The sequence below is a fragment of the Terrapene carolina genome, unplaced genomic scaffold, assembly GCF_002925995.2.
Source record: "Terrapene carolina triunguis isolate 2854851 unplaced genomic scaffold, T_m_triunguis-2.0 Scaffold236, whole genome shotgun sequence".
NCBI lineage: Eukaryota > Metazoa > Chordata > Testudines > Emydidae > Terrapene > Terrapene triunguis.
Genome location: NW_020664587.1, coordinates 7,617,147 through 7,645,013, shown reverse-complemented (window position 1 = coordinate 7,645,013; position 27,867 = coordinate 7,617,147). Strand labels below are relative to the sequence as shown.

The window sequence follows — 27,867 nt, the reverse complement described above, 5'->3', positions numbered from 1 at the left end:
GAGTCTCTGGCTGGCTCCTCCCGGCAGCTCCCCATCACCACCCCACACATGGCTGGAGGAAGGGGAGGCACCACCACCAGAGTCCTTGTGCCTGCATTGGCTGCTTCTGCAGCTGCTCCCACTAGCTGGGGATTGAGGAGTGTCTGATAATCTTGCCTCCCTAAACTGCGCCTGAGTTCCCCATAGATCAGATTGGGGGAGGGGGGGGGTCACAGCACTTCCCTGTCTTCCCAGGTGTGGCGTGAGGATGGACACACTGGAGAAGATGCAAGTACTTCACAGGTGCACCAGGGGTTGCAAGTACAGAAGAGATCTAGGTAGGTAGGTAGGTAATCAGAAAAGCAGGAAACTAAATACAGATAAGTACTGGAGTCCCAGGACAGCTGTACAGGCTTCCCTGCTGCCCTCCTCCACCCCTGAACTGCCCTGTTGCATCGACTGAGGGGTTGTAATAAGAAGAATGGGGAAGGGGGGGGGGGGGGGGTTCAGTAGGATTTTCACATATGTTGTACCCAAGAGTACACATTAAAGGACATTATTTTAAATTTAAAATAAACCCCCAGCCGTGATTTACAACCATTAACCTCTTTCCACCCTCACCCCACTCCTGGGAGGGACGTCACCCTTGTCACCACCCTGGGGAAAACCAAGGGAGGAGGGCAAAGGGCGATTTTGGTCACCCACCTGGAGGCACCTGGTTTTCAGAGGCCCCTACTGAACATCAGGCCCTTTTAAGACGTCTCCGGTTGAGCGTCCAAAGACACAAGCCGCTTGTTTTAAAAATCTCGATCTAAGTAACGTGCCCAAGGTCACCCGGGGCTAGATTCACACAGAGGCTTTGGCGTGGGGACACTGAGCATCGCCGAGCCCAATGGGTAGGCACTGGATTCACAAAGGCGGAGCCGGGCTCCCAGTACAACGGCCGGGGAGAGTTGGCATCTCAGAACGCGATTGGACTGGAATCCATCTTAATCCTTGTACTTTTCCATTGATAAGGTGGGGGTGGGGACAAGCACAGACAAAAGATTCCCGCCTTGTGCCAAAGCTATAAAAGGGGGTGGAGCAGGACAAAAGGGGCTGCCAGTCATGAGAAAACCCTTGCTTACCACCTGAGATGTCTGCTGGATCTAACAAAGACTGCACCAGGGGAAGGATTGGGCCCAGACTAGGAAGGCGTCTAGTTTGTGAAACAAGCTGATTGGAACATCTTTGAGGGTGAGATACTACCTGTAATCAGTTTCTTAATGTATTAGCCTTAGGCTTGTGTGTTTTGTTTTGTTTTGTTTTGTTTTGCTTTGTGACTTACTTTGTTCTGGCTGTTATTACTTGAAACCACTTAAATCCTACTTTTTATACTTAATAAAATCACTTTTTTTATTAATAAACCCAGAGTAAGTGATTAATACCTGAGGGAGCCAACAGCTGTGCATCTCTCTCTATCAGTGATATAGAGGGCGAACAATTTACAAATTTACCCCGTATAAGCTTTCTACAGAGTAAAATGGATTTATTTGGGGTTTGGATCCCATTGGGAGCTGGAGACAGTTAACCTGCTGAGCTGTTTTTAGTTAAAGTCTGCAGCTTTGGGGGCGTGGTCCAGACCCTGGGTCTGTGCTGCAGCAGGCTAGCGTATCTGGCTCAACAAGGCAGGGTTCTGGAGTCCCAAACTGGCAGGGAAAATGGGCTCAGAGGTAATTTCAGCACGTCAGGTGACAGTCCCAAGGGGATCTCTGTGACCGAACCGGTCACACTGGGGTTCCCTCAATCTCTCCTGTTGAAGCTGCCCTATGACCCACCCACCCCACTCTCCCTTTAATCCCTGACCTAGAGGTTCTCCCCCGCCGCCCCAGGGCTCTGTGGAACAGGCTAACTCTGGGGAAGAGGGGAGGATTTGGCTCAGCGAGATTCTCCAAAGTTCACTGCTCACTGCCAGGAAACCAGGGGACTTATTTGAAAGCAAAAGCTGTTTAATTCAAATCGGATTTCCCAGCCTCCCACTGTTTGCAGCTGTGCTGCCCAGGGGCGAGCTCGACGGACGCTGCCAGCCCAAGAACCCAGCACCAGACACTACAAAGCACTTTCCAGCCCACTTAGCATTCAAAAGCCGAACTCGCGCCTTTAATATTTAAAGATGCTTTAGAGTCAGCGGAACATTTCCTCCCCTGCCCGCTAAGAGAGTATCGAAGCCAAGTGGGAACAGCTGGTGTACAGCATGGGGACTACGTTAATGCAGAGCCAAGACAGCGACTTGCGAGAGCAGAAATGGATGAAGGACTTTGGCCCAGACCTGGAGCTGGGGTGAATCCGTTCCTGCCAGCTGGGCATAAGGCCCTCTCTCATTTCGAGACACCATGACAAGAGATGGCAAAAGGAGGAGACGGGATTGAGACGTGAAGGGACGCAGGATCACCGATCAGTGTCTCTAGTCTACCCCCTCCTGTCACGTGGGAACAAGCGCGTGTTCCGTTAGAGTAACGGCCCGTCAACTCAGTTCTACCACTTGGCCTTCCGTTCACAGGCCCAGTGCCTGGCCAAGAATTACACCTCCCAGTGCCACTGGATGGTAACTATTATGGGTGATTAGCTATGGGGATCATTCCTCCTTCAGGAAGGATGGAGCGCTGAAGCCCAGGACACCTGGGTTCTACAACCTAGGTTTGTACCATTCCTAGTACAATAGGGCCCTAATCTTGGATACTCCCTCGGCACTACCAGAACAGACAATAAATCCATGTCTTCTACTCATTTCCTCTCTGCCTTATGCCATCATTTAATGCCCCTGTGCAAGGTGGAGATTTCCCCCAATTTTACACATGGGGAAACTGAGGCACGGGTAGACGCGTGTTGCCCAGGGTGTCTCAGACACAACATCAGGGCTGGGAAGCAGAATACAGGATATCCAGATTACAATTCTATTGCTTTAACCACTAGACTGGGCTCCCTCTATTTAGAGCAAATTAAATGGAAACACTATTCCACTCAGCTGGTAGCCTGCCTGTGCAGTCCCCTGCCATCGGGAGTCCCGGAGTACAGCACTGCAGCTGGATTCGAATAATTCTCTGCTGTGGAATTACTGCTGAGATCAGATCTCGCAGCAGCTGATCATCTGCAGGGGAAGGAGCCCTGCACTCTCATCAGGCACAGTTAGGTACTCGGACACTCGTGATGAGAACCATAGACGCACCTGTCTAGTTAGAAGATGCATGCAGCAGCGGGTTCAGGTCCTTGGCGAAGGCCAGATAGCCGCCTCGAGGAATGGATGGCCTGATTGCATTTGTGATTGTACAGCGCCTAGCACAGCGGGCCATGACTGGGCCCCTAGGAGCAGCCGCAATACAACAACTGCACATCCTAACCTGCAGCCTGTACGCCGGGGAAGCGCTTGGCATCAGCTGAGCTCTCAAAAATGCCCTGATGAGCAAACCAGGGGCAGCCCCATGTTAACGCCAGAGCAAGCTGCCTGGGGAGAGCGGGGGGAGGTTCTTCTAGCCCATCACAGAGGATGATTGCACGGCGTCAGATCGCAGGCAGTGCTGCAAGCACCTGCTGGTCAGAAACCTCCCCCTTCAGGGCAGTCACACCCCTGCCGCCGCCTCTCGCCCACCAGTGCGTGCCACCGCCGCTGGAGCAGAACTTACTGAGCCCGGAGACATGAATGGCTTTCACATATTTCCTTATCCTCTGGAGAATTGCTTGGTCACCGTCCAGGCTCTGCAAAGCAAACACAAAAGACTGTCAGACTCGCCGGGCAATGCCGAGCTCCCCCCCCTTCCCCTCTCCACCAACCGCTGCACAAAGTCCCTTTGAAGCGCCCGACGCTTCGTCATGCAGATGTGCCGGGCAGCTGCCAACACACCCCGGGCTTGGAGAGGAGCTGGAGGACTCCCAAGCCACGGGCTCTGGCTAGACCAACTGGCATCGGAGTTCAGCAGAGCCTCTGCCAGATCCTCGCTCATTTTATACACAGGAGCCGTGACCCTCCCGTGGCCAGACAGGTACATTGAAACCAGCAAGCTCAGAGGGCCTGTCTCAGGTTGGTGCACAGCCAGATACTCTGTCTCTAATTACATGGACTCTGTCACCAGAGTATCAGAGCAACTTCCAACCCCCCTTGGGAGGGTGGAAAGTCTCATTATCCCCATTGTACAGATGAGGAGCAGAGGCAGGGAGCGAGCAAGTGACTTGACCAAGGTCACCCAGCATCTGCAGCAGAGAGAGAAATTGCACCCCGATATCCAGAGTCCCTTAGCCACAGGGTCAGCCTTCTCCAGATACAGAGGCACGGCCCCTCAGCAGCTACTTACATACTCACAGCATCTACATACCTAGGTTGGCGTGTGTGTCACCCAGAGGTGAAAGTAAGCTGGTCTGGTCCGGTAAGGTGTACCGGCAAGAGCCAGTACACAGCCGACCGTACCAGCAGGGGGCAGTTTCCCCAGGTGGGCAATGTAAAAGGGCCCTGGGCTCCTGGCAGCGGCCGGAGTCCCGGGCCCTTTAAATCACTGCCAGAGCCCCCGGGCTCCCAGCCTCCACTGCAGCTACTGCTACCATGGGGCTCCAGCGGTGATTTAAAGGGCCCGTGGATTTAAAGGCCCCGCCCCTTCTGCCCGAGGACCCCCTCTCCCCCACCTGCTCAGGACCCCGGCCCTGCGTCCCTTAAGTTACTTTCACCCCTGGTGTCACCTCAATATCCCCATGGCACAACACTTGCACAAGTCCCCTTTCCCCAGATAAATCAGTCACACAAGTTATTTGTCTGACAAGTTTTGCCTCCGACCCTCACCTCCATTTAGTGGCCAGGATGTCACCAGATTCATTCATGGTTCAAAAAAAAAAAAAGGGCGGGAAAAATGGGGCGGGGGGAAACGAGGAAATCAGTGAAGGATTCTCCTCTCCAACCTGGCCTTTGTCAGTTCCCCAAGTCACCTGGTATCACTCCTGGCCCCTGGCTGGACGCATACGTAACTAACGAATGCAGCCCAGAGCTCTGAATTTGACAAACATACCGCTTGAAATCCCACTCCAGCAGGTCTTCGAGCATCGGCGCTCGGAGTCCGCTCCCCTCGGAGGCCTGCGCTCGCAAAGGGCGAACGCCCGGGGAAAGCCGACACTCAAACCTCCCGGACCCAGCCAAAGAGAAGTCGAACCAATGCTCGAGACCGTTCCCCCGCCCTCGGCTCTGCCCGGAACCTACTCCTCCGCATAGCCCTGTGCCACCCAGCACGTGGGCACTAGAGAGCAGGGACGGAGATTTGAGACAACCTGACGCTGTAAGAGTCAGGAAGGGGCAGTGGCGCTCACGCCCCCACCCACCCCCCCAAAAAACACACACATCCACCCCACTTCTGCTATCTGAACGACACAAAGGAAATTAAACGGTGGAGACACAGGACTCTCCTGTCCTCCTATCCTGTTCTATGGGGCCCCTCTGGACTCTGCAGTAATGAGTGAGGACTCAACTCCCTTGAGCTAAAGGAGAATCTGCCAGTTAGAGCAGCACTGGGACCAATAGGTATTGCTTCAGCTAGTGATCAGCTCATCCTCCTCCTCAGGGGATTATACCCAGAGCCCGGGTGCTTCCCTCTACCAGTCCGGGGAGCGGGCACTGCATTTTACCCAGGAACAATTCATGATGGCAGAAACCTTCAGGGTCAGATCACAGCCAACACCGACCAGTCGGAGCCATCACAGACAGAGGCAGATGAAGGTTCCCTGGGGCCCTGGGCCAGAGCAAGTGGGGACCCCACCCCACCCCTTCCACCAGCGGTTCCGCCCCCTCTGCCTGCAGCTCCGCCCACAGCCCCACCCCTTTCTGCTCCTTCCCCTGGACCTCGCCCCTGTTCCACCCAGGGTCCCCCCCATTCCCCCCCCCGCCGGCCCCCCATCCTATTTGCTACTTTCTCCCCCCCCCGCCCCTCCCTGCCCCCACTGCAGCCTCAAGACCAGAGAAGCTCAGTCCCTGTGCCACGGCCCCCGGCCGCAGCGGGAATGAGATTTCCTCAGCCCTGAGGCCATGGCATGCAGCGAGAGCTCCTCCAGTCAGTCCCAGGACCGCAGCGGGGGTCCGGGTGCTGGGGCTTCCCCAGTGCTTCTGCTGGAGAGAGGGTCGGGGGGCACTGGGGCTTCCTCTGCTGGGGAGTGGGATCAGGGCATGGGGGCTTTCCCCGTCCCGCCTGCTGGGGCCCCTGGGCACGGGCCCCATAGCTAATCTGCCACTGATCGCAGGGGAGAGACAGGACAGTCCCTCCCTGGACGGCACAGGTGCAACCACTCCCTGGCCTCCTGCATTCGGCTCTGAGCCCCTCGCTACCAATCAGATATCGGCAAACCAGAGAGGTGCCCAAAGCAGCACAACAGAACTGATCAGAGAGATTGATCCCTGGGAGGGAAAGAGTTAACCGTAGCTTGGCTGGGTGTCAGCCCAGGGCAGGCATGAGAACAGTCCACAAATATTTGAAGGGCGTGAACATCAAGGAGAGAGAGGGATCATTTGGGGCGTAACCAGCAGCAGAACTGGCGGTGATGGCATGAAGGCAGAGAAGATTCTCAGACCGACTTCTTGACAGGGAATCCTTCCCCCCCAAGAACATGATGGAAGCCCAATAGCTGGGCTGGACAACAAGCACTGTGCGAAATGTTCATGCACTGGCTACAGACAGACAGGCGAATAGGTCCTGTCCATCTCAGGCTTCTGTGACAGAGACTAAGGCAGACTGGCTGGCTGGCGCCCAGCTTCCTTCTCTCCCTATCTGTGGTCCCCCTCTGTCAAACTTTACCCTCCCGGATAAAGGCACCACTCTCTCGGGACGTCCACGTGGTATCACTGCGCGGTGGTAGCGGCTGCGACCGTGAGGCCTTCGCTTGGTCTCTCCCGTCCCTTTAAAGCGTCCCAGAATTCTGCTAACGTCAGCTGTGCAGACAAGTGCTTTGAAGCGGCAGCTCGGGCGGGATTTGGGCTCGGACGCCAGCCCCCTTCGGAGCCTGAGTCGCAACTTCAAAGCGCCACCAACGCAGCTATTTTCAGCGTTCGCGCGAGCCCAGGCGGTCGACCCGGGCTGGGAGGCTCGCTGCTGCGGGCGGGGAAGACGTACCCACCATTCAGGGGCCTGCTCCATGGAGGACTTGCACGCTCAGGGAGATTTTACTTTCCCGCTCTCGTGGTTTTCCTTTCCCACCCGGCCTTAGACGCCGCTGAGAGTACACAGTCACTCTCTGCACACGTTGAAAATGCAGGTGAATCCTAGCTCAGACAAACCAACCCCACTCCCACCATGCCCGGAGGACCCCGGGGCACTCCTGAAAGCTCTAGGGCAGGGGTCGGCAACCTTTCAGAAGCGGTGTGCCGAGTCTTCATTTATTCACTCTAATTTAAGGTTTCGCGTGCCAGTAATACATTTTAACGTTTTTAGAAGGTCTCTTTCTATAAGTCTATAATATATCACTAAACTATGGTTGTATGTAAAGTAAATAAGGTTTTTAAAATGTTTAAGAAGCTTCATGTAAAATTAAATTAAAATGCAGAGCCCCCCGGACCGGTGGCCAGGACCCGGGCAGTGTGAGTGCCACTGAAAAACAGCTCACGTGCTGCCTTCGGCACGTGTGCCATAGGTTGCCTACCCCTGCTCTAGGGATACCGGCACGTCCAGCAAAGATGAGGAGCGGCTACTCTGGCCCTGGGCTTTCCCCCAAACGAGGCTACTGCTCGGTTCACGTGCAAGCCAAGAGCCACGTCCAGACGGCTCACTGGCAAACTCTAGGTCTCCCGCTCGTACCACTGGCCGCTCAGCACACTTAGGAAGGATCTTTTCTACACCTCTGCCTTCTGCCTCACTTATTGCTGATGAAACAGGGGTTACTGCTGGCTCGCCCGGCAGAGTAAACACTGGTTGGGCCAGATCACCCACCCCACTCCTATGGATGGAGAGGATCCTCAATGGGTCAATGGGGGTGTCAGTCCCAAACTCATTTACACCCAGCGTCAATCCAGAGTGACTCCACTGCGATGCATAAACAGGGCCATCTTGAGTAGGAGCAGAGAGGTTATTTTACTTCTCTATTTGGCACTGGTGTGACCGCTGCTGGAATCCTGTGTCCAGTTCTGGTGCCCACAGTTCGAGAAGGACGTTGATCCATTGGAGAGGGGTCAGAGAAGAGCCACAAGAATGATTAAAGGCTTAAAAAAAACCTGCCTTATAGTGAGACCCAAAGAGCTCAATCGAATTAGCTGAAAGAGAAGGTGAAGCGGTGACTCACTACAGTCTGTAAGTACCTACACGGGGAATGAACATTTACTAATGGGTTCTTCTAGCTACCAGAGGAAGGTCGAACATGATCCAAGGGCTGGAAATTGAAGCGAGACAAATCCAGCCTGGAAATAAGATGTAAATTTTTAACCGTGAAAGTAGTAACCCGTTGGCCAATTTACCAAGGGTCGTGGTGGACTCTCCATCACGGACAATTTCTAAAATCAAGACAGGTGGTTTTCCTAGACATTCTACTAAAATGAATTCTTTTGGGGAAGTTCTCTGGCCTGTACTATCCAGGGGGTCAGATACCCGATCACAATGGTCCCTGCTGGCCGCGGACTTGGAGGCCTCAGAGTTTTCACAGCACAAAGTTGCACAACCACATCACAGGGAGATGGGTCAACAGAGAAGAAATCATTAGAGGCAGGACACGCGGCAGCTGGCTCTGCCTGAGTGACAAGGCAAAGGAGCCAATGAGACAGACTCTAACAAAGGAGCCCTCGGAATTGCCCGGTTCAGCCTCTGACTGTATCAACAGCAGATGCTACAAGATACCTTACGTAGCGCTCCTGTGCAGACTGCGCTTGCCCGGCACGCACAGGCCTCACCTGGCTGGAGAGGCAGGGGAAGGTACAGGAGCCAACTTGTCAGGTCTGAACTTGCTGGTCCAGACGCGGGGAAGGAAGGAGGGACACCCCGTGGCTCCAGGAAGAGAAGCCACAGGCAGGAGAGATGCAGCCAGTTGTGCTCCCGCTCAGCGGATTCCCGGGTTGGCCTCTCCCCAGGGACGCGATTAGCTGTTTCAGCTTCTCACCCGGATGAGGTTGGCTTCCCCCTTCCCGGCGCCTCCACGAAGATCAGATCAGCCGCAGAGATTCCCATAAAGGAGCCTTTCCCTGGAAAGAGGAAAGCGTGTGTTGGGGGAGAGAGGGGGCCGGGGAGGAGACAGATCTGCACCTGCAGAGAGAACAACGACCTCCCAGAGATGCATTCGATCCAACACTGCTTCATTGCTACCAGCCAACCTTCCAAGGAGCTCCCATCCCCCCCTGGGCATTTCAGCTCTCAGCCGGAGGACCCTGACTCACTTCCCACCTCAGGAGGGAGGAGAGGGCGGCGCAGCATCTCCACCAACTGTCTCCGGTGCTTCTCCTCTGAACTTCCCTCTTTATTGTGAGCCATCAATGGGAGCCATTCTTCACCCCCCATCGTTCAATGAAGGAGGAGACGGTTGGCACCGCAGACGTGGCCAACTGGCAGGAGTGCCAGAGCGGAGAGCGACAGCGGTGAAATTTCAATTAGCAGCAGCAAAGCCAATACTGAGCGAGAAGGGCACAGGCATCTCCGGGCCTGGGGTGCTGCACGAGAGACAGGGGAAAGTCTGAGGCTACCGGATGCAGGGCCAGACTCCGATCTCAGGGACTAGGCCGCTGTCAATCTGGAGTAACTCCCCCAAGCTCAGAGTCCGGCCCAGAGAATAAAGGACGTGGCAGATAAGGAGAAGACTGCACAAAACGATTGTTTAGCCTGGAAAGGGAAAGGTGGGCTTGTGATTAAGGCAAGTCACTTGACCCACGTTGGGTCTCTGTTCTTAAGTTAAAGATGGGCAGAATAGTCTTGACTATTTAGACTCTCTCTCACTATGTACAGCTCCTAGCACAACGTGGTCTCTAGATGCAACCCCAATACTATTATGGAGAGTAAAGTGAACGCGGACCAGTGCTTGACCCTGTCCCCTAATTAGGAGACAGGCGATGTCGTCCAGCAGGATTCCTCCATTCCACCATCCCCCCACCCGCCTGCCTCTTTCCCGCTCACTCCAAGTCCTTGTCTCTGAAGCGGTTGCATTCTCCTGACCACCAGAAAGGTGCCACCGACCACAGCACGGCCATGGGATATGAAGCAAAGGTATATTACGGTCGCACCTAGAGGCCACAACTGAGATTGGGGGCCCCAGGGCATCGGGTGCTGTGCAGAAACATAGCGAGTCCCTGCCCCACAGAGCTTGTGGCCTGACAAACAGAAGGGAAGGGAAGCCACCTAAAAGCAAGGTAGGGCCACCACCTTTAGCAGCTTCGTTGATGGGGACACCTTCTCCTGCATATAGGACTCTGAAAGGGGGGGGTGCTCTGAAAGGGTGCCTGCTCCTCCCCTATCAATCTCATTCACTCAAAGGAACACTCCCACAGCGTTCAAGGCCCTAAATTTGACTCACTTTAACCATTTCACCTAACATCTCTAACCCCAGTGGCTAAAACCCTGGACCTTCCCCAGTTAAGCCACACAAGACCCCCGCCCCCGTGGCAGATAGTAGCATCCCTTTTTTCCAGGTGGGGAAACTGAGGCACAAAGCCATTTAAGTGACTTGCCCAAAGTCACATAGCGAATGAATGGGAGAGCAGGGAACAGAACCACACACACGCTGTCTCCCTCCCCCCTGCACAACAGCTCCTCTCAATCTTTTCTGCTTGTCAGTAGATCATCGTTAGAGCTGGCCGACAGTTAAAATACTGATTCCACTCAATCGAAACGTTTCAGGGATCGTAACAATTTAATCAAAGCTTTAGCCAGGGAATTGTCTGCACATGTCACCATGACTTTTAGATTATTTTGACTGTTGAATTCTAGTATAAAGACAGTTTGATTTAATAGAAAGTTGAAGTGTTTTGACCTTTGCCAAACAAAACATTTACAATATTCCCAACTGTCGGGTTTGGGCCATTTCACGTCATGGACGATACCACGATATCTGCTTTTCGGCCTCATTGGGGATACGATTCCAAAATCTTGGATTTTCCATGGCAGGGGAATTCCATTTTTCAACCAGCTTTAATTATATGTTCGAGTCCGTTTCAAGGAGAGGTCATGAGGTACGCTGGGTTCCCAGCCAGCAACACCTCTAGTCCATTGATACAAGAATTTCCTAGAGTTTTTCTAGTCTCTACTGGGTTTTGAGTCCTCTCTTTAATGCTCAGACAGGGTCACGGGAAGATCCCCTTTCCAAGACAAGCCCCAGAGCTCTTGTGCTTGGATTTCTGGGCAAAGACTCTGCTGGGATTTTCTGTTCATCGTCCTTGGTCCCCTCTCCTCACAGCCCAGTGTGATAAATAGGGCCCTACCAAATTCACGGCTGTGAAAAACGCATCACGGACCGTGAAATCTGGTATCCCCTGTGAAATCAGGTCTTTTGTGTACTTTTATCCTATAATATAGAACAGAACAATGGAGTAATGGTGACAGAACAAGGAGTAATGGTCTCAAGTTGCAGTGGGGGAGGTTTAGGTTGGATATTAGGAAAAACTCTTTCACTAGGAGGGTGGTGAAGCACTGGAATGGGTTACCTAGGGAGGTGGTGGAATCTCCTTCCTTAGAGGTTTTTAAGGTCGGGCTTGACAAAGCCCTGGCTGGGATGATTTAGTTGGTGTTGGTCCTGCTTTGAGCAGGGGGTTGGACTAGATGACCTCCTGAGGTCCCTTCCAACCCTGATATTCTATGATTCTATACAGATTTCACGGGAGAGACCAGCATTCCTCAAACTGGGGGTTCTGACCCAAAAGAGGGTTGTAATGTGTGGGGTTTGCAAGATTATTGTAGGGGGGGGGTCACGGTATTGCCACCCTTACTTCTGCGCTGCCTTCAGAGCTGGGTGGTCGGAGAGCAGGCAGCACCCCACCAGCAGCAGCGCAGAAGTAAAGGTGGCAATACCATACCATGCCACCCTTACTTCCGCACTCCTGCCTTCAGAGTTGGGTCAGGACTCCTCCAGTAACAACCCCATGAAATTTCAGACTTAAATAGCAGGGATTATGCTGGGGGAGGAGAGAGTCTCTGTACAATTCTTTCTCTGAAGGGCAGGCGGAGTCGACAGAGCTCAGCCCCGTGTCTGGATGCTGATGGATCAGGGTCATTTGGAAATACCTGCTCTCTGCCAACTATGGTCCAGCAAGGATCCCCCTCCCACCGCTCTGCAAAACACCCTTCCCCAGGGACAGACCATCTCTCTCCCCAGAATCCCCCTTCTAGAGCCCCACGCCCCACTGCAGGCAATACCCTTTATACTGTCAGTTGAGTCTTCAGAGACAAAGCAGCAGCAGCCACCGCTCATGCACTCACTATGGCCCTCCCCAACCTTGCAAGCGACTCCACGCAGGCAGGCCCCTGACCAGCTGACATCAGTGGGGGGCTCGGGATGGGGTGAAGGCATCACTAGCAGGATGGGGGCCTACAATCCTGCAAACAGCTCCGCAGGCAAGTAACATGCAACGTGTCCCACTCAACTCAGTCACACATGCAAGCGATTGCAGCATCAAAGCCCATGCTTCCCTATGGGGCTGGCTTCTTCCTTGCTTATGGGGAATGAGAGCGTTTGTGTCTAACTGGAATCCCGGTTCCTTTACCCTCCCTTCTCTGCAGCACGTGCACCCCGGGACATGGGGTTTATCACAAGCGAATGGCAGAGGGTGGGGGAGAATCATCTTGTGGGATTCCCTTGTTAAAATATTGGCAGCCCATCACTGCCCCGAGGCAGCCTCTGGCCAGCTGTGGGAGAGAGAAGAGATGCGAAGCAGATTTACTGAGCTAGAATGTATTGCACGATTAGAGTTTTCTCCGGGGCCAGAGTGTGACGAGCTAGTCACAGTACAGGGGGACATCACCCCTAAATAAAGTTTCAGAACAGGCTTGGGGCGGGGGAAATGGATGTGTGAGGAATTGGACAGAATGACCCAAATGTACATAGGACATCGAGCCATTGATCACAGCTCTCAATGCCAGACCCTGTGTCTGCAGCCCCACACGTGCTAGAACAGAGGTTGGGATTCTCACAAGGAGCCATAGGGGATCTGGCACGGGCAGGGGGCATCTGCGGGACTGTTACTCGACATTGATGGCTGCTCCCATTCTTCACAAACACAGATCAGCGACTGTTGAGTTTACTTTGCCAGTGAGTGATTTTAAATTTCATCACGAGCTAATGGAGTTGGTTTTTTGCTTGTAAGATGGGGGGGGGGGGGGGGGAGAGGTTAACCCTAGCATCCCGGCCAGCTTTGCGTCAGTTTATTCTGAATTTCCTCCCAGCTATTCCAACTGGGGAAAAAGCATTCGTCGCTTCCCTCTTCCTAAGGATTGGGATGGAACAGTCCCGCCGCATTCCACTGGCAGAGCCATACATTCGCTCCCCCACCACCACCAGGTTGATTTGTAGCGCCTAGGAACCCTGGTCATCCCTGGGCTAGGTGCTGCACAAACACCAAACAGACGGTCCCCACCCCGGAGAGCTTACAATCCACGAATTCAACGAATCCACACACACCTCCACCCCCATAAAGAGTGTTAAAGCGCTACTTGTGGGCAAAAGGCACCAGATACCATAAGATATTGTCTCTGAAAGTAACAGGACTTGAGGAAGCAAGATGAAGGAAAACGGCCATTCAATGCCTCCTGGCCAGACCAAGCCACATGGCAGCACCCATCTCAGCCTCCGTGGTGTCACTTATACCACCAAGACATGGCAGGGAAATGGGATCCTCTTCTCCCCACAGGGCTTGATCCAAGTCCCGTTGAAGTCAATGACAGTCTTGCCATTGACTTTAATGAAAGTCGGCTCAGGCCTCAAAGGAAGAGCTGTGGGATCCTTCAGAACTGTTGGAGAAGCCAGACTGCGCCAGGCAGTGCCCACAAAGGGTACGTCTACACTGCAGCTGGGAGCGTGCTTCCCGGCTCGGGCAGACAGACACGTGGTAGGTCTGCTCCAAGCTCCCGTGCTCCAAATAGCAGCATAGCTCGGGGTAGGATGGATGCCAGCTTGGGCTAGCCACCTGAATACAAACTCGCCCATGCCCTCTGGGTATGCACTTGGGATGCCAGCCTGATCCTCCACCATCCTAGTTTCAGATGCAATCGGTCTGATCTATCATACAGAGAGAGGAAGAGGGTCTGAAGTAACCCCTACGCCGATCCAGTTGCAGGATCTAGCCCCAGTTCCTCAAGTCCATTCCTTCTGCCATGAGGACTCTGCAGCTGGTCCTGTGTATTTTGCTAATTGCCCTTATTCAAAACATATACACTACAGTATTCATGGGGATGGTGCAAAACACTGCAGCTTCCAGCAGTTGCAACGGTTATTGTAGCAGAATTCTGTCTGGTTCTTAATAACCCGAAAGAGACAATATCAACTCAAATTCCGCCCCAGAACTGTGATAAGTTTATGGAGGGGATGGTATGATGGGATAGCCTAATTTTGGCAATTAATTGATCTTTGACGACTAGTGGTAAATATGCCCAATGGTCTGTGATGGGATGTTAGATGAGATGGAATCTGAGTTACTACAGAGAATTCTTTCCTGGATGTCTGGCTGGTGAGTCTTGCCCACATGCTCAGGGTTTAGCTGATCGCCATATTTGGGGTCAGGAAGGAATTTTCCTCCAGGGCAGATTGGCAGAGGCCCTGGGGGGTTTTCGCCTTCCTCTGCAGCATGGGGCACGGGTCACTTGCTGGAGGATTCTCTGCACCTTGACATCTTTAAACCACAAGTTGAGGACTTCAATAGCTCAGACATAGGTCAGGGGTTTGTTACAGGAGTGGGTGGGTGCAGTTCTGTGGCCTGTGTTGTGCAGGAGGTCAGACTAGATGATCCTAATGGTCCCTTCTGACCTTAAAGTCTATGACTCCATTTGGTACAAAAAAGCTTTTACAAAAAAACCAACAGGATTTGAAACATTTCTGTGATTTTATTTCTTAAAATTCCCAGGGAAATTATAGTTTCAAAACAAGCAGAGCGTCTCTGCAGACACCACAACCCACACACTTTATGGCATTAAGAACCAGAAAATGAAACTTACTATAAACAGAAGATACTTCCCTGATTTTGTCTATTTCAGCCTGAACTCTTTCAACCCACATGCTTAACTTTGAACTTATAAACATCTCCATTGAAAAATCAACGGGATTACTCGCAAGCCTACAGTTAAGCACGTGCATAAGTGTTTTGCAGGATCGGGGCCTTGTATATGCTCTTCAGAGAAGGCAGTGTCTTTTTAGACTTATGTACAGTATATCCACGAAAAGAGGGTGGTTGGGATCTCTGTGTGCTGCTGTTATACAGATAATTCATTTCCCATTGTCCAAATTGGAGGTACAGAAACCACAGCATAAACAGTGAAAACCACAAGAGACTGTAAATTCCTTTTCAATAATCGAAGGCGTTGTTAGTAGTCAACATAAGGAAACGCATTTGTTTTAAGTGTGGAGTTTTGTTTTTCAACCAAGAGCATCTTTCACAACCCTGCTGGGCTCCCAGCTATATAAAGAGGGTCAGTGTCCAGAATAAGGAAATGAACTACAGAGCATGGACAGGATCGGTTACACAATGAGAGGCATGTAACTTTCTCAGCTGGCCAGGTTGTTAAACAATTTAGCAAGATCTTAACAGACTCTTCCGCCCTTTGCACGCGTGCTGCAAAGCGCCTTTTCTTTAAGAGAAATCACGTCTGATTTTAGGAAAGATGGCAAGAAAAGGGACGGGGGGGAATAAACGAGGCACAAGGAACAGATCCAAGCTGCCTCCTGCAGTAACAATACCTACCACAAAACAAAGGGAGACACCCCCATCAACAAAAGGTGAAGAAGCGCCTAATTCCCAGTTTCAAGAGAGAGAACCCCGGCAGGACACCACTCCCCCCATCTCCCCCTCCTCCTCTTCTGCTGCTGCCCCTCACTCACCTCTTCCAGCACCGCCACTGCCCCCCTGCACTTCTGCATTTTGGAGGAGAAGGTAGAAGCCGCCGGGGAGTTCAGGTCTTCAGAAGTCACCGCCAGGAACTCCGAGACGCTGATCTGCTCAGGCATGTTGGGGGATGTTGCCCTGCGACCGGGGGTGACTGGAAACTCATCCGATGGCAAAGGGAACGGGCGAGAAGGGCTGAGGGGCAGAACAGGGGGGGACGGGACGGGCAGAGAGAGAGTCTTGCACCACTTTGGTCAATTTCACATGGCAGCTGCTGCTCTCTCTGCGCAATTGACTAGAGACGCCCAGGAGCTCTCTTGCAAGTTTCTCTCTCCTGCTCCCTCCCTCCCTGCAGAGGCTTTCATTGCAATCACGTGGGGATATTGTTACACAGCCAATGCATATATGCGCCTGCAAGCTCGGGTTTTTGGCCAAGAGCCTGTTAAAGGCAAAGTGCATCCAATTCCCCCCCCCCATGGGTCTCCCCCCCGCATCAATGCAAACTGCTGTTCGCATGGGGGGCCTGGAGCGGTGGCTGCTTTTCCTGGTGTCATGCACTCCCTACCCATAGAAAGATGCTGCTTGCCTCTCTAAGGGTCTGTTAACGATCAGTCATTAGGTGGTGCAGAATCCCCACTCTCGCCTGCCCTTCCTGTAGGAAGAAGCTAGAATCCTTTCTCTCCCCAGGCAAATGTCTCTCTTCCGCCCTGCACAAAGTTGCCTTAAAGCTTTTGATCTCAACTGATGTTAAGCAGATAAAGTTGGGTGAGGGGCCAGGAGGGGAGAGCACTACCCCAGGACCAGTTGAAAGAAGCCAGACTCCGGAGAGAAAACCCTTTTTGACTCCTCCCCTCAAAGACAGAGCATGTTACACTCGGCTGAGTGTGGGAAAAGAAACAGCCCAGGTCAGGCACTAAGGTGGCTGTTATGGACTGCTCATTCTGTTGCATATGACAGGGCTTAGTCACTGATGGGAGAGATTGCTGGCCAGGTCCTGGAGTAATTTGCAGTGCTTTAACACCATAGTATTACTCTTTCTCTAAGCCTCTTTTCCACATTTTATGATTGTTTATTTATATTAGGGTACCCCACCCCCCCACACACCCCGCTCCAGCTGCGATCAGGGTCCCATCTATACACATAGGCCTGAAGCCTGCAAAGGCTTAGTGACACACATGCTTAATTTCATACACGGCGAGTAGTCCCACAGAAGTCAACAATAGTACAGTAACAACAAGGAGTCTGGTGGCACCTTAAAGACTAACAGATTTATTTGGGCATAAGCTTTCGTGGGTAAAAACCTCACTTCTTCAGATGCAACAGTACAGGAGAACCTCAGAGGTAGGAACACCAGAGGTACGGACTGACTGGTCAACCACGCACCTCATTTGGAACTGGAAGTGCACAAATCAGGCAGCAGCAGAGACCCCAAAAAAGCAAATACTGTACAGCACACTATGGTATTAAACATAAAATACTAAAAACATAAAGGGACAGTTTAAAAAAAAAGATTTGACAAGGCAATGAACCTGTTTCTGTGCTTGCTTCATTTAAATTAAGATGGTTAAAAGCAACATTTTTCTTCTGCACAGTCAAATTTCAAAGCTGTACTGTCACTGTTCAGTTGTAAACTTTTGAAAGAACAACCATAATGTTTTGTTCAGGGTTACAGACAACCTTCATTCCTGAGGGGTTCGTAACTGAGGTTCTACTGTACTTGCTGTGAGAACAAGTGATTCTTTACACCCATGGGGTCCTGGTGAGAAAGTCCCTGCCCCAAAGAGTTTGCAAGATTAATAGAGAAGACAGGGGATGTGAGAAAGAGAAGACTATTACCCCATTTCATAGCTAGGGAAGTGAGGCACAGACAGATCAAGTGACTTCCTCAAGCCACACAGGGAGTCTGTGGAAGAACAAGGAGTTGAATCCGCAGCCCTGAACCACCGGCTGGTCCTTCCTCTCCTTGGGATATGATAAGCAATGACTTTATGCTCGGCTCTGTACGCAGGCACTCTCTGCCCCTGGGAGGTCAGAGTCTAAATCAAATACAGATGGCAGAGATCTGGTTTATTGGAGACCCATGCTGACGGCCCAAAGCGAAAGCAGCTTTTTATGGCTGTGTTGTGTGTTTTAACGCTATACTTGGCGGTTTAACTTTGAAAAGAGCCACCGGAGAAGTGAGATTCAAGGTGGGATTTGAATGATGAAAGCAGGGGTTGCTTGGGGTATAAAAAGGAGAAGAGGGCCCCGACCACAAGGGACAGGCATGAAGACAACAGCAGGAGGAGAGGAGTAATAACCCTTCATTTGAAGGGCTTAGCTACACCGGGAAATTGACCAGAGAAGCGCCCTCTATGGACACTTATTCTGGAATAACTCTAGTGCTTTAAATTCACGCCCTACCTTATTTCAGAGTAACTTCCTTGTGCAGCTAAGCCCTTATAAAGGAAGGTCAATATCATTATCCACACTGTACAGAGGGGGAAACTGAGGCAAAGAGAGCCCCCCCCCCCACCAAGATGACCCAGGAAGTCAGTGGCAGAGCCAGCCCTAGACCCCAAGTCTGATGAAACCACCGCTGTGGAACCTGCAATCTTATAAAGAAGAAGTTTATAAAGGACTTCAGCAGCGTTGGGAACCAAAGGGCAGGACGGCCCAGATCCAAAGCTATTTAGGCTCCTAACTTCAGCTGAGCCTAATTCCCTTTGTGGATCTGGGCCGAGGCGAATAGGAGCCACCTTATAGCCAGAGCTCATTACAAGCCACAATGTCGCAACACGGAGCCCCGCTGTGGAAATTGAACCAAGATGTGGAATCACATAGCGGTGGCAGTAGCTGTGGTTCCAGAAGGACGGGCTGCTCCACCCCGTATGTCTTCAGACCCTTCAGCCCTGGGTCTCACCGGTCCCCTTGGCCACAGAAATGGGCCTGGAAGGGCCTAGCACTTCGACAGTATTTTGCACTGCCCCAGCATGGGCAGCAGTTAACTAATTAAGTCTCACAATACCCCACTGAGGATAGAAGGGATATGGCCCCACGTAAATGCTTTAGGAATACAGAACATTGCAAAAATGCAGCCATCTCTGGAGTGGAGCACGGCAGCCGTTTAACAGCCTGCACCAGGGCTACACAGCAATTTGGGTCAGGAAATGAAGGAGGAGCCCATCTCCAGAAGAAACTGCAGTGGAGAAATCAAGGATGTAATTACCCATGTTGGTATTGGCTGAGACACCAGGGTTAACACCTTTGCTCCTAGGAAAAGTGCTTCACTGGCCGTGAACGGACAGGACCTTTGTTTTATAATGGGAGTCAGAGTTGTTAGAACGGATCAAAAAGTCATTCTGATACCCACACGCACCGTACAGTCAGAAAACCGGGGGTGCGGGGAGACACACACTGTTCGGGAAGTTTAAAATCAATAGAAAACAGTTCCAAAGACTTGAACCTGACGTGGCTCGTGACCATTAGCAGGGGAGCAGCAAGCCCAGTGCTAGAACGGGCTGCCAAGCTATGGGGTAGGGGATAAGCCATGGGACCCCGGTGACCTCCATTCTCAGGGTAGTTCCCATCTGTGCCCAGCCTCCAGAGAGTGAGCAGTGATGTCCTGGTCCATATGAGAAAGGCACATGGTCTGAGCCCAGGGCTAGGAGCCAGGAAGTCCTGAGTGTGAATCCTAATGCTGATTCCAACTCCCTCTGGAAGTCACTTCTCCTGTCTGCCTGCATTCCCTCACCTGCAAGGTGGCCATGACAATAACAGGATGATGAGCTGGTTAGCCTGTATGTACACCACTGCCCTCTACTGGCGAGAATCAGGACTGCTTAATGTGCATCAAAGACCCGAGCTGGCTAGCGAGGATTCTCCTTTAGCTCTAGTAGAAGCACACTCTGGTTTTAGAGCAGGAGGATGTGAGTTCTTACCCCACTGCTGCCTGGAAGTGCCGAGTGGTCTGGATAGCCCGTGTTGCGTTGAGCAATAACTGGTGGTTAAATGGGTTCTCTCTGCCCTTTGCTGTGACTTTTTGTTCTTTTCACGGTGACCTCTCTGGGCCCCAGCCGCGGAGAGCTGGGGACGCAATGCTGCCATCAGACAGCAAACAGGTTGCTGATCCTGATCAGCAGCACAGGAATGTTGGTGGGCCAGAGGGAGGGGAGGGGAGGGCAGATGACCAAATTCACCTCTGGGGTAGCTCCCCTTGAAACCAATGGAGTTGCACCACGGCTGAATTTGCCCCATTCCCCTCTACAAAGCTTCTAAAGTCAGGTTAATCCCTGCGATTTATGTGGCGAGATCGAATGCGTGAATTAATGGGGCCCTGTGCACCCAAAGAGATCCCCCAGTTTGGAACAAAGGAGCCCCACCCCTTAATAAAAACAACCACACATGAGCAAGATAGAGCCAGGCAGAAGGTCCTGCTTCTGTCCTTCATCTTGGGCCTCATCTGCTGTGGATCCAGTCCGGCGGGGGGGTGTTATTAACGAGCACTGGCTCCCCCCCTGCCTGCCCCATTTTGAGGAGCCCGCTGCCCCCTGAGGCTATCAAAAGGGGGTGGAGGGACCCGGCGTCGGGGAGTCGTTTGGCGGGATCAGAGGGCACGAGGGAGCTGTGTAGCGTGTGTTCCTCCCGCCCAGCAGAGCCAAGGAGGAAGGACTCAGAGCTCTGACATTTGTATGTTAATGAATCAAATGTCCCTGCTGCAGCCCACAGGAGAACTGGGCTCCCTGCCAGCGAGTTCCATACTGCGGGGGGGAGGAAGACACTGTCCGCAGCAAATCCTGCTGAATCACTTTCTAGCTGCACTGGCAAAGGCCCGCAGGTTTCTCGCCCTGACTCACCAGCTTTCTGGGAAGGGATCATGGGACGCGAAGGGTTGTGAAATGGGGGACTGTAATCAGCAAGATGTCCCAAGACCAGGTATTTCTCCCTCCCTTTTCAAATGACCAGGCCTCGGGTCCCTGTCCGGGCAAGCAGAACAGGCTGCTCTGAGTGAAGCCAACTTGGAAGGAGAGAATGTTTATAGAGCAAGAAATTGACGAGGGCTGGATTGATTTCCCTGTGATTTCTCTGCTTTCCCTGAACATGTTTGTGTTTGAAGAAGGGGTTTTGTTCCCTCTTCTGCTTTCCTCCGCTTGCCCGCGGGCTTCCAGTGCTCTCTCACCCCTTCTCTGCTTGCTGGCTCATCCTGCTTCAGTAGCTATTTGTATTATGGCAACGCCTAGGAACCCCAACTGAGAACAGGGTCCCGTTGGGCCAGGCCCTGCACGTGCCCAAGAGACAGTCCCTGCCCCTGGAATCCTTCTGCCAGGGGTTGCTGGCAGCAAAAAGGGCCGGGGTGAATTTCCTAGGTGTCGCTTCTGAAAACTTAAACACCCAGAAACCTGGGAAACGATCTATACCACACTGGGATAGCCCGGCAATACCTCCCCACTTGCAAGGGGTTTAAAAACAAAGAACTTTATTGGGGGGGGGGGAGGAAGGATACAGGATAAATTGTGGAAAGCCAGCAATTAATAAATGAGCAACACCTATTAGGTAGGACCCTCCCCACACACAACCCTGGGTATCTTTGCAATAGCCTCAATCCGAGTCCTCCTCTGGTGGTTTGGAGAGGCTACGGCCTTTTAGCCATTTCCCTCCTCACCGGCTCCCCACTCACGGTTTGGTCGGCCAGGGCCCAAGAACTCTGGTAGTTCAGGCTCCAGCCCTGAAGGGAAATGCTGCTTGGAGAGCTCTCCCACTTGGCACCAGGGACGTGATTGCAGCTGTACTTGCTGGGTTGGGAGGCCCACCCCAGCGTCCCTCAGCTAAGCTCATGCTGCTCTCTCCGGCTTCCTTAGCCTGAGCTCTGCCTCCAGCTTCCAAACCACATGCTACCTTAGAGCTACCCCTGCAAAGTCTTTGGAGAGAACTCAGTGGCCCATAAAATGCTTAACAGAGTCCCTGTCCCTAGGGAAACAATAGCACTTCCAGAAAGAGATACAGCCCCATTCTCCTCTCCTTACTGGTGTGTTGTCTAGGCACTGCTACCCATTTGTGCTGGACCATGCTCTCTCTCGGGGTGACCTCTCACCCCAGGCACGTTCGGTGCAGTTCTTTTGTCCTGTCCTTCCCAAAGACGGACAATAACATTATGTTGCCCCCAAACTCAACACTTAACTGTATTTTGATCAAAATGCCCCATTCGGCCACATAACAAATGCAAATAAAGCCTGGCCCAGTCACATCTCCCCTTGCTCACCAATAGATGGCAGCAGAGAGCACCCTCTCCTGTGGCGCCTCTGTCCACCTGGAGTTCTCAAGCAGCTCTGAGCCGCTCTTCTGCCTGTTCACCAACAGGTGGCAATAGCAAGCTCCCTACACACTAGGGCGTCAGGCTGCAGGGCATACACCCTGAAAAGGGTACAATGTAATAAGATAAATGCACGAGGGTGGGGAAACTGAGGCTCAGAGAGGGAAAGTGACTGGCCCCGGGTCACAAGCAAGTCAGTAGCAGACACAGAATTAGAACCCGGGTCTCAGTTCCATGCAGTATCCACAGGACACTTGCAGGCTGAGAGCTAGTCTGGTGTCTGGCATGCAGCACGTAATCATTAAATTCCACCCATCTTCTCCTTGACTCGGGGATCCAGCCAGTGTCCTTTGCTGTAGGATGCATAGAAAATACAAAGCAGCCGGTCTCCTCCCTTCGGGCCAGGATCTGATCTCAGCTACACCAGTGCAATTCACGGTGTTCCAGCAGCGTATCTCAGAGACGACATGGCTGGCCATCGGCCCACGGGGCTAAGACCATGCAGAGAAAGCGCCCCCAGCCCTCGCTCTGGGTTCTCCAGTAGGTTCCTCCCTCCATCCTTCCCCACCAAGGAAGCGAACATCCAGGTTTGGCGTGGCTGACGTGGCCCCTGAAGGCAGCAGAAGTGTCCAAGGATTCTGACGCCACTGTGGTCACGCCAGTTGGTATTTTTTGCCCGGCCGCCCTGAGGATCATTAGAGAGCTGGGCCGACATCATTCACCCAGCACTGCCTGGTCATTTCCACTGGAGGATGGGCAGGGGCTGTTTAGACTATGCAGGGCCCAGATCCACCAAGCCTTCCACAACAAAATCAAGATCAAAATCACAACTCTTCTCTTCCCCACCCAGCACTGCCTCTTCCTTCCAGCCCCACTGAGCCCCTGGCTGTTCTTCCCTGCCCCCCAGCCTGGATTCCTGGCTGGTCACAGCTCCATGGGGCTGCTCGGACCCTAACACCTGCATTCCATCTCCTAGGTGTAGAACACCCTGCAGTGTGCACGCCGACCTGCCCCAAGGGACGAAAGGAGCAGGACAGTGCCAAGGGACCTGTGCTGCATGTTAAGAAGGGGGGTGCCCGGGTGTGGACCCACGTGCTGCAGCACAAACCTGGCCCCCATCACCTCCGCCCTGCATGCTTCATTTGCAAATCAGAGGCCACCTCTGTTAGAATCAGGCCCCCGCCTACCTCCCATAGGATCCCTGGAGAAACACCAGTCAAAGCAGCGAGCCCAGCCCACACCCCCAGCAAGGTTTTCCTCCTGCCCGTGGGGAGCTGGTTCCAACCCCAGAACGTTCTCCGGGCTCCTAGCCCTCCGCTGGGTTGAGTCACTCGCTAGGCTCCTTGAGTCTCTTCCTTCAGCACAGAGTCGTAAACCCGATAAACCACAGCAGCCAAAGGGCCCGTGTCAAACCCAGGCGGGATAGTCACAACCGCGGGCCAGGCCCCTGAGTTAGGCTCCGTTGCACACGTGGGAGCAGGTGCTATTCATGGATCCTCACACACTCCAGCTAAGCTTGTTCGTTACACCGGCGGCACATGGGTTCTTCCCCTCAGGAGCGCAGGGGGAGCTTGTCAGGGAGGTGGGATAGCTCAGTGGTTTGAGCACTGGCCTGCTAAACCCAGGGTTGTGAGCTCAATCCTTGAGGGGGCCATTTAGGGATCTGGGGCAAAAATCTGTCCGGGGATTGGCCCTGCTTTGAGCAGGGGGTTAGATTAGTTGACCTCCTGCGGTCCCTTCCAACCCTGATATTCTATGATTCATTCATGCACCGGTTTTAACACAGGCTTAAATGGCAGCGTCACGAGACTAGAACATAGACTCCAGCCATTTTTTCTTTTTGGCAAGCCCAAAAACTAATTGGAAGAGTTGGCAAAGCTGCCAATGCCCTGATTTTGACCGGGCCATTCTTAAAGTCGCAGGATTGGTTAAAACAATAAACAACTGCCACCCCACAATATCTGTTGCCTCGTGCTGGAAGGATGTTACGCCATGCCTTGGCACGGGTAGAAACTCGGGGTGTCTCCTCACCTACAGCCGCAGATTTTCAAAGCAGAAAGATGGCTGTGTGATTAAGGTATTCGCCTAGCACTCAGGATAGATGGGGTCAAGTTTTGCTTCGGTCACAAATTCCTTCGGGCCAGTCACTTTTTGCCTCAGTTTCCCAATCTGTAAAATGGGGATCGTTCAACTTCCTTTCTCCCACCCTTTGTTCGTCTCGTCTAGTTAGCCAGTGAGCGATCTGTGGCCAGGACCGTCTCTTACACCCAGCACAGCAAGGACTCTATCTCAAATTAAGCCCCATCATTCATATTTAGCCATCTAAATAGCAACTTCATTTTCAAAGCATAGCCCTGGGAGCGGTGGGACCAGCATCTCGGAAAATCAGGCTGCCGCTTTAGCTGCCAAACCCTGGACTTAGGAACTTTTGAAAAAATTACCCTAAGTGAATTAGAAGCCTAGGGACGGATTTCCCAAGGTATTTAGGGACCTGAAGATGCAGCTGTGCACCTAATGGGCTTTTCAGAAGTGGCTGGCTGCCTAACTCTGAACTCAGAGGGGGTTGGGCACCCAAATACCTTTGTGAATCCCCTATCCCCCCAGGTGGCGAGTTGCATCTTTAGGCATCTAAATACCTGTCAAAATTTGGCCCCAGCAGCCCACCTCCCATTGAAAGTCAGTGGGACTTAGCCGCATTTTGGAAATTGTAACCTTAGCCAAACTGCTCGCCTCCAGGTTTCAGAGATTTGGCCTAATTCTCAGCTCTTTCAGCCTCAAACAGCCAAGTTGCTTCCACTTTAAGAGCAGAACGAACCCCACAGCAGAGCACGGTCTCCTCCCCCTCCAGTCCCCGACCCCTGGCCCATCTGCTCTCTTTCTCCTGCGTGGAGATGACTAACTCTATCCTGTTTATAGCACCCACTGTTGTGGCTCTTAATCGGCAGCATTAACTCCTGTGTTTATTCTTTGGGGTGTGAAATACGTCTGCCCTCGCAGCCGCTTTCTCCCCCCGCCTGCTTTCTGACCCTTGCAACTTCCCAGCCCGAGCGAAAGCCCCCCAGAGTCGGCGGAAGGACGCCGAGTGACTTCGGACCAGGGCCCCAAGTTTGAACAAACCCTTCCCCAAACACTCGCTGCTGCAGGGAGAGGAAAAAGTCAAGGCAGGGTCGCTGGGCCTGCTAGCGATTAGACTAGGGGGTTAGCCCAGCAGCTGGAAAAATCAAACCACATTTTCCTTCTAATTTGCTGGAGAGGGAAGTCTCCCTATTACAGTTTAGGGATGTCAGGACGCTCAAGTTAACCCTTGGGGTGCTGCCTAATGGAGCTGGTCCAGGTGTTCGTAATGAATCCCTAGTGCCTGCACCACACACAGTCACCTAGAAACACTGGGATGGCACTGCCCACTGGAACGTCTGATAAACCCCCCTCCCCAGCCCCCTGCCTTCCCCCCAGCGCTGCAGTGCAGCCCGGCAGCCACGGGGTTAACGGGCTCGCTCTCTGGCAGGAATGCGTTTGGGGAAGGGATTCTTCTCCAGCCCCTTCGCTGCTCCCAGAAGAATGTGATGAATCGAGGGTTTCCAGACCGGCTTTGCACCGTAATTGCTGTAAGCCGTCGCCACATGGAATCCAGCCCGGCAGCCCCATCCCTGTCCCGAAAGCCAGGCCGGAGAGGAACCCGCGCTGCCAGTCTGGCCTGTTCTGCCAGCCTCCGTTAGCAGAGGTGGGTTGGACGCCAGGGTGGGGGAAGAGCATGAGTGGAGATGGGGAGGAAGCACCCACTAAAGGATCCTCAGCATCACCTCAGCACAACTAACCCAGAGCATCCAGTTCAACTCATCACTCCAGGGGCTAAACATGCAGCCAAGTCTAGCGGACGGAGCCGGGAACTCCTGATTTCTAACCTCAGCACTGCCCCCTGCTGGCCAGGGAACTGAGTAAGCCCCTTAGCAGGAGGCAAACTGCCAGGTAGGCGTCTTTCCTCATCGGCTTGTCTGTCAGTGACGTCGCTAGCTCAGCACAGCTGCTCCTCCCGCACTCCATGCAGGTGCGTGGCTAGTCCGCCTTACCCGTGGCATTAGGGCTTTGCATTAAGAATGCAAGATTGCAAAGCTGGGAGGGGTGGGGGAGAATATTTTGGATGGCTGTTGGAGATGGAGGGTTGGAGCCGGCTGGCATCAGCATTGCAGCCGGGAAAAGGAGTACATGAGACTTTAACTGCTTCTTTCCATTCTTTAAAGGTCAGGGGGCGAGTGGGGCGTGTCCCTGCCAGCGGCAGCATCACTAAACCCAGTCGTCATCAGCGAACGTCCAAGTTTTTTATCCTGCTTCGGTGCCCCTCCGTGCACGGCTCCCCTGGGGCCAGGAGAAAGGGAGCTGCACTGGCCTGGAGATTAGCAGGTGAAACAGCCCTGCTGACAGATCTGTGCATCTGTAACATGTTAGCCCCGTTTAAAAATGACTGGAAGTAAGAGCAGCCCTTCACGGCTAGCAGGGAGAACATCCGCTGGAGGAAACGTCCCTGAAGGAGCCCATCAGCACTCATCTTCCAAAATACTCCACGGCCTCCCCTGGACTGGGCCCAGGCAGGGGCAGCTCAGCCTATCGCGCGCCTCCTTCCCTACCCCTATGAGCCGTCTCCCTGCGCCTTCAACCACGTCCCAATAGGACACAGGCAGCTGCCTTCTTGGCCGGCAGCAGGGAGCAAACCAATGACCTCCTGAGCGAACAGCACGCGTCTGTACAGCTTGTACGAAAGAGTCAGGCTCTCAAGCCGAGAGGTGTCATAGGCTCACATCCTCCGTAGATAATCATCCGACCCCCACCAACCCGGTGGATCACACAAGCAAAACGTGTGACAAAAACTGAAATGTGCGCCTGAGAGTGATGCACCCCCTAATTTACAGATTGTCATTTTTCAGGCTAAAGTCTGTTTTTAAGCGGTATCAGCTACAACACTCCCCCCCCGCCCCACCCTGTAGATCAGCAGCAAGATTTAACCCCCTTGCCTGTCCGTTCCCTGGCTTTGACCCTTACCACTTGAGCTATAGATGTAGCAGCTAGCCCCTTTCCAGACCAGCAGCTGGAGGAGGATGTAACCCACATATTACTCACGGGTTACACCATCATTTCGTAGGCAGCAGTCGACTTCTGGTCCTCAGGAATCCTGATTCTATTCTCGGCTTAGGGGGAAGACGTGTGGGTAGAGATAGGGCAACCAATGCTCTGAAAGGCAGCATGGTGCAGCAGATAACACTGGAGGTCTCCTCTTAGAGCACTGGGTTGTGGGCCTGCCATGACCTTGCGTAAACTCTCTGCTAGCTTATTTAAAAAATGGAAGGAGGGGATTGGTCAGGAGCTCTTCCCTAACAGTCTGCGAGGTGGGGTTCATGGTCTTAGTTCATAGGAACTGCGAAAGAGGCGGGAATGAAAACAGCGCTTCGAAGAGGTGAGATTTGAACTCATGGTTAGAGCTGGGTGAATAACACATTTTTCTAGTTTTCTGCAATTCCAAAAAAAAAAAAAAAAATTGAAATATTTGGACAAAACAAACATTTTGGACAAAGCAGGACGCTGCTTTTGATACACCCAGAAGGATATTAGCCTTTTT

The 27,867-nt window shown here is 52.7% G+C and overlaps 1 protein-coding gene across 1 annotated transcript in view; it reads right to left on the bottom strand.

Moving 5' to 3' along the window:
- The window catches only part of ASAP3 (ArfGAP with SH3 domain, ankyrin repeat and PH domain 3), a 64,735-nt gene extending 48,426 nt beyond the window's left edge, over window positions 1-16,309 (bottom strand). Inside the window, exons 1-2 of the mRNA XM_026657106.2 lie at window positions 15,967-16,309; window positions 3,639-3,711 (exon numbers count right to left, since the gene is read on the bottom strand). Coding sequence (XP_026512891.1) covers window positions 3,639-3,711; window positions 15,967-16,092 — 199 coding nt within the window. The 5' untranslated portion in view covers window positions 16,093-16,309. The remainder of the gene's footprint in view (window positions 1-3,638; window positions 3,712-15,966) is intronic.
- Between the last annotated feature and the right edge of the window lie 11,558 nt (window positions 16,310-27,867).